General features: G+C 31.1%; 2 protein-coding genes across 2 annotated transcripts; both read right to left on the bottom strand.

Annotated features, from left to right (window-relative positions):
• Window positions 1–704: 704 nt before the first annotated feature.
• On the bottom strand, window positions 705–1997 carry LOC133671435 (stemmadenine O-acetyltransferase-like). Its single transcript, XM_062092205.1, has one exon. It carries the CDS (start codon window positions 1995–1997, stop codon window positions 705–707), a length of 1293 nt encoding a protein of 430 aa, XP_061948189.1.
• A 4342-nt stretch (window positions 1998–6339) lies between these two features.
• On the bottom strand, window positions 6340–9743 carry LOC133671434 (wax ester synthase/diacylglycerol acyltransferase 4-like). The gene is made up of 5 exons (XM_062092204.1): window positions 9555–9743; window positions 8001–8576; window positions 6985–7341; window positions 6589–6726; window positions 6340–6498 (listed from the first exon to the last, which is right to left on the bottom strand). Exons 1-5 carry the CDS (start codon window positions 9741–9743, stop codon window positions 6340–6342), a joined length of 1419 nt encoding a protein of 472 aa, XP_061948188.1.
• Window positions 9744–10257: the final 514 nt, after the last annotated feature.

Genomic DNA, 10257 nt, shown 5'->3' with positions numbered 1-10257 from the left:
ATATCTATAGTTTTATCAAATGTCTCATTATCTTAAGCCAGCTCTGATTTCTTCTTCTGGTATGCCACCCAAGCTTCTCTATTCCTTCACCATCTCATGTATCTAAGAGAATGCCGCCATTAATTTTTAACCTCAAGGCAGTGCCTACCAAAATGGACCTCATAAAATTGAAATCTGCACCAACTACTGAAGATAAATGTGCTCCAGTTGTACATGATCTTTTGCACTGCTCGACCATTTTTTTTATAATTATTGAAAATATATTAAAAAAACTATAAAATTAATAACCGAAGTAAAATACAAGGGCATGATTAAAAAAAAAAAAACAGACTTGGAGAAAAAATAATTAGTCTGCTATAACAGGAACAAAACGACATGAAGATCGGGGTCATGGCACCCCAAATATTGAAAAAAAATTCATAAAAGATTTAAGACTTTTCATCTTAATTGATGGGGAACAATTAATGGGTGCCAGTACAAATATATTGTAAACAGCAAATAATTATTTCCTTTCCAGTGAAATTATTGCCTAGTAGTACACGCTCAAACCTGGACAATCAATCCCTTAACTAGGAGAGGACCAAGAACAAACCTCTAGGCTTAATGCGCAAGAGTATGTCCTTAAGGTTCCTTTATTATACACATGAAACATCCAAATTTTTCATTAAAAAAAGGGTAAAAAGAAGGGCATCCGACATAAAAGCTCATATGGCTGGAGTGAAAGAAGCATAGGCTAAGATGTCTGGATTTTGTTCGAACTTGACCATTTCTTCGTTGGGTAATGCAATCCTTACTTCCATTCCCTCACCATCCCTTGTATCCAATAGCATGACCCAGTTGGGTGCAAGCCTCAAAGAAGTGCCTACCCAAATGGGCTTTCCCCATCCAAAATCAACCTCATAAAATCGAAATTTACACCAACTACTGAAACCAATTACACCCCTAAAGCTATTAGGATCTTCTGCCATCTCCGCCATTCTTTGTCTCATTAAACTGAAGAAGGTGCCGTCTGCGTAAACCTGCCTCACATAGTCACTGTTTATCATGCTTATTGACTCATGAATTTTTCCAGCTAAACCATTACAGTCCACCACTTTATTTTCCCAATTTGCCTCAGCCAAATGGACTATATTTCCAATACAATGTTGTGGTAGGGGTGGATCCATTCTTTTCCGCAAATCCACGGCAATTGTTGCGGTTCTATTTACCTTTTTAGATTCACTATCTTCTCCAACAACACCCCAAATAAGGGCACATACAGCCTCGAACCGGGTTGGACGATTCAAATATGGCCCGTTGCACAACTTTCCTCTTAGCGCAGCTAGCTTAGGACCCTCAAACACGAATCTTTTCGTGGATATATTGAATGAACTACGAGGTATAAGATTGTATAAGAATGACATGCCTGACAAATCTTGCGGAGGGAAGAGTGAGGAGCAATCAACAACCGTTCCTGCATTATTATCATAAATACCACAAGAAATTGCACCCCAGCATTTAACAAAACTTGCCATTGAGGATGCATCACCTATTCGATGGCGAATGCGAACACTGATTGCTATCCCACCACAATCAAAATAATTCACTTGGGCTGCTAGCATTACCTTGCCGCTTGGCTCATCAACGTTTTCGTCCGGCTTGCATGACTGTAGCTGTTCCAGTTGATCCATGTCTGGCTGTTGAAGTATCATGGACATGTTGCCTGCTACATGGGCTTCAATATAAGTGGCTCCATCATCATTGCAATCAATGGATGAATCATCTTTTATTCGTCCAGCAAAAGGGTAGAAGAGTGTTAGCGTTTTAGCGAAGGATTTCTTTAGATAATCAGAGTTTTTGCTGGAAATTTCATCTGTTGGGGAATAAAAAAGAATGATAGGGATATCCGCTGCAAAAGCAGCAAGCTGGTCGACAGCTGAGAGCTTATAGGTTTTTAGGTGGGGAGGTGTTGGAGCAGAGGGCTTGATGATTTCCTTAGAAATAATTTGAATTTCCATGTGGTTCCCTTCCTAATTTGAAAGAAAAGTGGTAGCTGAAGATAACTCAGTGATTTGATTCATTACAGAACATCCAACATGAGATTTATAGAGGGAGAGAATTTTCCGTCACAAGCATAATTAATGCATATTTTAAAACTTTTTTTTTTTTGGTTGAAATCCTAATCATACCTATTCATATTCAAATAAAATGTTAACATATTCTAATGGAATCGTTGACAAATAGAAAAGTGGAGCAAAAAAAATCTTTAAACAGCCAAAAAAGTACAACAACTAATCATTTTCCATCTGAATTCGGCAAAGGGACCTTAAAGAGAGAATTAATATAAAGATAACAATTAATTTAAGCCAACAACTAATCATTGATTTTTGGAAAACAGCCAAAAAGAGCTGTCATTGTAGACTATCGATCTCCAATTATTTGCTTCGGGAACATTGAATTATTAAAATATTAAAGGATATGGCTAAATTAATCTATTTATATTCATAAAATATTATTTATTAAAATAATTTTTTATATTTATTTATTTATTTTTAATTTTAATTTCACTTTTTAATAAGATATTTTTTTATTAATTTTTTTATTTTATCATTCAATATTAGATTATTTTTGAAAATTATGCTTCATAATTTTTTTTATTAGGTTATATATTAATTTCATAAATTTAATTTTTATTTTCTTGATTGTAGCATTTAATATTAGATTTGTTGAAGATGGGTTTCATATGTTTTTTTGATATGATTTCTATGAAATTATCCTTATCTCATAACTCATTTCTTGAGTTTAACAAGTTAACCTAATTTAACATGAGTTATTTTTTTGCATTCCTTTCTAATTAATTATTTTTCTCGATTTTATCCTTTAAAATTGAGTTGGTTAAAAATAAGGTTTCATAATATTTTTTTTTTTTAGGTTTATCTCGATCTCATATATAACCAATTTCATGAGATTGGGAAGTTGACTGATGTTGACTTTCTTTATTTTTTGAGTTCTTTTTAAATTAAATATTTTTTTAATTTGTTTTTATAGGATTTTCCTGAACTCATGACATTGATCACAGGTTTGGTAGGTTGATTCAAGTTGACTCAGTTCAAATTTTAAGCCATGTTTTAATTGAATATTTTTTTTATAATTATTTTTTCCACACAATCTTCATTTTATATTTTTTTTTTTTAATTTTATCTTTCAATATCAGGTTTTTTGAGTTTAATTAATTTTTCAATTTGTTTTTTATAGAATTATCCCGATTTCATGAATTTAGTTTTTTTTTTCAACTTTTAAGATTGAATATGTTGAAAATTGAGTTTCATAATTTATTTATTTATTTATTTTTAAGAAGTTATCTTAATTTTATGATCAAAGTCACCATTTAACAGGTTAGCTCGAGTTGACTTTGGTTGTTTTTTTAAGATCTTTTGTTTTAATTAATCATTTAACATTGAATTGGTTGGAAATTAGGCTTTATAATTTATTTTTTATTTTTTTTTATAAGGCTATTATAATCTTATGACCTGAATTATAGGTTTAGTAGATTAACCTAAATTTATTTGATTTATTACAAGACATCCAACATCTGATCTGATTTTGATCTGATTTATAGAGTGAGAGAATGTTGCATAAGAAGCATAATGTATATTTTAGAATTTTCTTTTTTGTTTCTTTTTTTTTTGTTAAAATCCAGATCATACCTATTAAAATCAAATTAAATGTCAAGTACATATATACGAATTATGCATGTTCTAATGGATTCGTCGAAAAATATAAATATGGAGCAAATAAAATCTTTACCAGTAACCTTTAGTTTAAAATTGTGAACATCATTTTCTATATGAATTAAAATAATATATTTTTTAATTTTTTTAAAATAATTTAATTTTATAAAAAAAAGACTTTCCAACCGTAATGATAAACACTGTAATGCATATAAGTGAAGGGGACCTTAGGCATGCTCAGTGCATAAATCCTTGACTTTTCCATTAACATTGAATCTTCTCATATTTGGAAAATAGCCGGCAGGAGCTGTCATTGAGCTGTCATTGAATTGAATTGAATCCTACCTGCTTTTAGAGTACTGTTTAATTAATTCATACCATAATTTCTGGTTTTGAAGATGGAATTAAGATGTTACAATATTGCCATACATATTTGATAAGTAGTCATAAAAAGAAAAGTTCAATAAATTAAACTCTAGTTCCATTCCTTAAGAACCGCTCGGAAAACAGGAATATATTTCTTATGTGATCTTTGAGATTTACTTCAACCGTCTTCCAATATATTATTGTTCTCACCATCATTGTCAGAAGTTGCACTTTAAAAAACTATTTAGAAATATAGTACAAATTATGTTTTTAAAAAATTCAATTTTTTTTTATTAAAATTTAATATGATTTGTATTAAAAATAATTTTGATGTACTGATGTTAAAAATAATTTTTAAAAAATAAAAAAATATCATTAATATATATTTTAACATAAAAAATTATTTAAAAAATAACCGCTACCACACTATAAAATAACAATTACTTGGATCAAGGTGATCCATCAAATAATCGGCGAGCCGAATGTTTGATTCGTACTTGAAGACACGTCCTAGTTCAGTCTTGAATATATTATGTTTGTAATGAATCCCATCTTCTTCTTTTTTTTCCTTTTCTTTTTTATAATCATTGATTTTATTAAAAGTAAGGTTATTTAAACATTAGCTATATATATAAAAAAAAAAGACAAGAAAACTTGAGAATTTTTAAAAGGGCAAAGATTGTATTAAAAGGCAGTAAAGAATAGCGAAGAAGAAGTACAAAACGAATCTGTTGAAAATGAAACAACAGACCATCCATATTGAAACTTAGCAAATCTATAGAGCATTTACTAAGAAGCTAAATAATTAAAATAACACCGAAGAACAATAGAAACAAGAGAACCAAAAGCTACGAGTCAGCATCCAAGAAAGAGTGCACAACCAAGACGCTACAGAAACAGAGGATGAAGCAGCTTCTTAATGTGTTTTTTTAATGTATTTTAAGCTTATTTGAGCTCATTAAAAGTAATTTTATGAGTTTAAAATACCTGAAAAATTTGGTGAAATAATTGCTAAAATATATAAAAAGTTAAAATTTATATTTCAAGCTTTTATTTTTTTTGACAAGTTTTTAATCAAGTTGGAGTTACAAAATCTAAATGTGGGTTTAATCTAAATTGAAACACATAGTATTATGATGAGGAGAAATTCAAATTCATTTGAACCTCTAAATAGATCTTCAAAAATCAGGTTAGAATCTTACCTTCAACAAAATTTTTTATTTTCATATTAAATATTAAAAAAGATATATCTTGAGCTTTATATATCAAAATTATGCAATTACAAATTCTAAATTCAATTATACATTTAGGGCTACAACCTTTTAAAAGGCTCTAGAGCAGAAAAAATTATCTTAAAGAAGAAAATCCTGCTATAAACTAAAAGACGAGTTTTATTTCTTGATCTGATAATAAACTAGTGGTTAGAAGTCTTGTCATTAACAAAAAATCTAATGGGATCATTTAGATTTTCTCGGTAGCTTATAACCTCCTAATCTTTAGCCTTGATATCTTACCATGAAAGCTTTCTATTAAGATACAAAAACACATGACAAGGGATATTTTTTGGGAACGTCTTGGCTTTTGGAATTTTCCTAAAGGACTTCTTTAGCCTTAATAAACTAGCGCCAGAGGCAAGGTTTCCTTGCCTCATCTGGGTTCGAGCCTTAGCGTCCATGTCTATTACCCCTGCGATGTCTTACCTGTCTACTGGGCTTGCAGGGTGTTCAGTGGGTCCAGGGATTAGTTGTGGTGCGCGTAAGCTAGCCCGAACACCCCGGGTTACAAAAAAAAAACTATCTTAGATTATTAATAATAAAAACTTAATGAGAACGAACTCTTTAGTTTTGTTTTATGTACGATGAACAAAAGTATCCATACGTATATCATTTGTGTTTGAAGTTGTGGTACTGGAGATAATTCAAAGTGTTTTTTGCTTAAAAATATATTAAAATAATTTTTAATATCAGCACATCAAAACGATCTAAATACATAAAAAAATTCATTTTAAACAAAAAAAATTAAAATTTAAAGGAACACGGTTTGCACGCGTTCTCAAACATACCCTAGAAGCTTATCATCTTGAAAAGAGTTCAATGGATTTTAGCAAAAAGATGCAAGATATAATTTATATATAATTAACTCAGCAAATATTTGACCTTGATCAAACTTGCTAGCTCCAACAACCATTAATTATAATTCAAAAGACCAGTAAATAAAGAGTGAGATTTTCAGAAACGAAATTATTCTATGATTTGATTCCCTCTCAATTCTTTTGCTGAATTTCACAGGCAACAGATTTGAGTATCATCTGGAAAGCTTCCTCTATGCACGACTTCAACTTTTGGGAATCTATGAAGCCCTTCTCAGCTCCCACTGTAACCCTTAGTTTATCCACGTAGCTTACAATTGTTATGTTAAGACTCTGCAACCCCATCAACACATGTTATATATATACTGTTTTGTTGAAACTTGATAAGTGATTAATTAAATTTGACAAGTGATTATAACGTACCTGAGGATTGCCAGCAATGGCAAAGTACATGCCTTTGATTGGGTGATTAGCCAAAGACATCTTTTCCACTGGGCCAATCATATTTGTTATTGTCATGCTTGCGTTCACCATTGTTTTATGAATGCATTGGGCAGCTACCTGAGGCACATGGTTGATTAATTGATATCATTTTAGCAAGCATCCTACAAGCATGCCTTAAATAATAATAATAATAATAATAATAATATTCTTAAAAAATGATTTTAGATCCAATTAATATCTATAAATATCCAAAATTGATATTATTTTAACTCCATATATGCATGCAATTACTTTAAATTTCATCATAACATTTACTTACAAGATGCCACTGAAATTCAATTTTGTTGTAGAGACCTTATAGATAAGCTAGCATACCTCATGTCCTTTTAATTTCTTCACGATCTCAATGAATGCAGCAGTGAGATAGACAGCCAAAGAGCTTCTCTTTCGCTTGATGATTTGCTGAGCTTTCCTGACAAATTCTATTGGATTTAACTCAGTACTGGCCACCAACTCAGGTAATTGGACATGCAAGAAGGCAAAATGGTTGCCCCATGGTGATTCTGCTTTGGGTTTTACCATTTCTTTAATTGACTGGTAACTACGAAACATTCTTGTATTAAGCATCACTAATGCTGTACAATTTGAATGATCGCTTGACCCTTTGCTCATTTCTTGCATGTATAAGCGAGTTCCCAAGAAAATTGCTCCAGTAATAACATCATTTATTGTCTGATATATATCAAGAAAATCAAATTAAAAACTTGATGATGTAGAGAGATAAGAACAAAATAAAAGGAAAGGATTGTCTCATCAATCATTAGCCATCCCTTGTATTAAAATTAAATTATCTCTCTACATGTAAACCAAATTAGGTTTCATTTTATTTCCTTCAAATTAAATTAATAATTTTTTTTGGTTAAAGTTGATCCAATAATAATATAATCATGTTTAAAATTGTCTATGATTAGCAATTTATTTTCTTTTAAAACAATTTTAGATGAAGTTGCTTCTGGTTTTTTTACATGAAAATCTTAGCTTAAGTTTTATTAGAACTTGCAACCAATTTTTTTTCTTTAATGGATATTTGATCATAATTAACTTCCTATTTTGCTTTCTTTTATTTTGGTGTGCATAGTGAGCTGGGAAATGGAAAGAACTGTCCGCATTTCAATATTCTAATCGTACTCTTTTCTACCTTTCATGGGACTCGCTTATGTTTTTATCGATGTAATAACTTATTAGTTCATCTAATTTTTTGAAAACTATAATTTAGTCATTTGACTGTCAGTGATTGCCGATTCATTAAGAACTCTAATGGTTTCTTAGCCAAAATGTTATTATTTTTTAAGAAAAACAACTAAATAGTACTTGAAATTAAGTAAGCTTACCACACCAAGAGTAGCCTTAATTTGTTTAATTTGACCAAGAGAGAATGTCATTCTAGTAGGAGCAATTGGTCGAAACTCAATTCCAATATCTCCTGATCGGATTGGAGACAAGTCATCTTCAACTAAACTGCTCTTCATAAGGCTTCCTAAAAAATCAGACACGGTATTGAACAGCAAAGAGAAAATCTTGGGAACAGTCTTAAAGATTGTACGATGATCACCAGATGTGTCTACGCGTGGTTGGACAGAAGGCAATGTCAAGGGAAGAGAAGGGTTATCAGCTCTTTGCAGACATGAAAGAAGAGCCCCCATAAGAGAGTAACCATCTCCAATTGCATGGTGGATCTTGAATATTATAGTGCCGGCTGCATTACTGGTGGGGTATTTTATTAAATGAATTTCCCATAAGGGTTGGCTTTGTGGAAGTTGTAACATTGATAGTTTTGATAAGTAATCTTCAAAGTACTCGTCATAAAATTGTGGTGACATTTCTTCTGGGAAAATGGGGACATAAACATGGTCTTGGAGCTCAACTTCCACCTTCTTCCATCTTTTTTCTCCATTCTCATCAATAACCTGTATCCACGTTTTCACTATTTGAGTCAGATTACTCATCCAAAGAAGAATAAAATTCAAAAGCATAGTTTTCTAGTGAGAAATATATTCGAGGTATAATGCATTAATTGATCCAAAGTCTTCAGGTTTTTTTCTTAAAAAAAATTAGCAGAGTAATCTAAAAATTTAGAGAGAATAATAAATATCATACTTTCACATGCCCAATTAGTGTATCAAGGAAATTAATAGCTAGTTTATGAAACTATCATTTGACATTTGGCTCATGTGTTTTTATATATATATATATATATATATATATATATATATATATATATATATATATATATATATATATATATATATATATATATAAGCTGTTTGTGCTTAGTTGTTTCACACTAAAAAATGAAACCATAAAAAATTATCTCAATACTATTGATTATTGATGATACCAATTGACAAGACAAGGAGGCATAATTGAAGAAGCAAGCTTATGACTAGGCTCCCGTGGAATTAATCTAGGATTCATACCCAATCGAGATAGTTAAAGGTTAGGTCGAGACCCAACACAAGTGAGGAGATCCCGACAACAAAATGAACAGCTTGGATGTCCATGGTTTATTGTGAGGCCAAGGCCCAAACAATGTAGCGGATTGCAAAGCTGTCGACGGGTTTTTTTTGCCCGTCAAGTTTTTTATCGGTCACAGGATCTGGAGGCCAAAATTGGCCTCCATAGGAATCTATTTGTTGGGAATATACAAAGAAGAGTAGGAGAACCATATCTGCTATATCTCTTTTCACAGTATAACAACCAGAATTTTACAAGGACTGAGATTGTTATTTGTTTATTTGTTGAAAAAGATATAGTACTGCAGCATGTCTTTGAACAGACAAAAATGTAGCTTTTTTCCCGTAAAGAAGAAAAAGAAAGAAGAAAAAGTAATGAGACACATGTTCATACACTTGACATAGGGGGCGAGAGAGAGAGAGTGAGAGTACCATGATGGAAGAGAAACGTGGGTTGATGGGGAGAAAAACATCCCTGACCAAAGGGATAGTTTTTGAGTCATCAAGGGGAACTTCAGTCTCCAAAACAACAAGAACGGAGACGTTTAGAGCTGAGCTGTTGAAGTACTGTGCAGAAGGACTCATGGGCTCTAAAGCGTCTTCTTCTTTCTCCAAGACCATATCGTTTTCGTTTTGTTTTTCAGTAACGAGAGATGGAGAACCTGAATAACTTTTGCTGTATATCAGTACATACTTCACATCAATATATATAGGACTTCATGCGTGTCTATTCTTAAGAGTTATGGTGCGTGACAATTGTGTATTTCATCTAGGCATCTTCAATCTTATGACGAACTTCATGTGATTTAAAAATCAGCTAGCAAATTTACTGCTGATCTGTTGTGGAATGGATTAAAAAATATTTTTTAATAAAAAAAATTGCCAGCACAGTCATATAAATGTTTTAGCTTGAAGAAATTTTTTTATTATGAACTAAAAAGGTTAGGGAAATAAATGTTAGAAAAAAAAATGTTGATGTAAATAAAAAATTAAATTGAAAAGCTGAGAGAAAGATGCAAATAAAGATTTTTTGTCATTAAGATTTATTTAAAAAAATTTATTTAATCATATATCAATATTGTTTTAAGAAAAATTATAATTTAAGTTCATTATAAATAAGATAATTTGCTACTGT

The sequence above is a fragment of the Populus nigra genome, chromosome 13, assembly GCF_951802175.1.
Source record: "Populus nigra chromosome 13, ddPopNigr1.1, whole genome shotgun sequence".
NCBI classification, from domain to species: Eukaryota; Viridiplantae; Streptophyta; class Magnoliopsida; order Malpighiales; family Salicaceae; genus Populus; species Populus nigra.
Note: the sequence above shows the minus strand (reverse complement) of the source record. Positions and strands in the feature narration are given on the sequence as shown.

Excerpts from the sequence above, each read along its gene's own strand:
- LOC133671435 (XM_062092205.1), bottom strand. The coding sequence starts at position 1,997 with ATGGAAATTCAAATTATTTCTAAGGAAATCATCAAGCCCTCTGCTCCA.
- LOC133671434 (XM_062092204.1), bottom strand. The coding sequence starts at position 9,743 with ATGGTCTTGGAGAAAGAAGAAGACGCTTTAGAGCCCATGAGTCCTTCT. Across the intron at positions 7,342-8,000 it reads TTAAGGCTACTCTTGGTGTG|ACAATAAATGATGTTATTAC; the intron begins GTAAGCTTACTT and ends GATATATATCAG. Across the intron at positions 6,727-6,984 it reads AGAAATTAAAAGGACATGAG|GTAGCTGCCCAATGCATTCA; the intron begins GTATGCTAGCTT and ends CATGTGCCTCAG.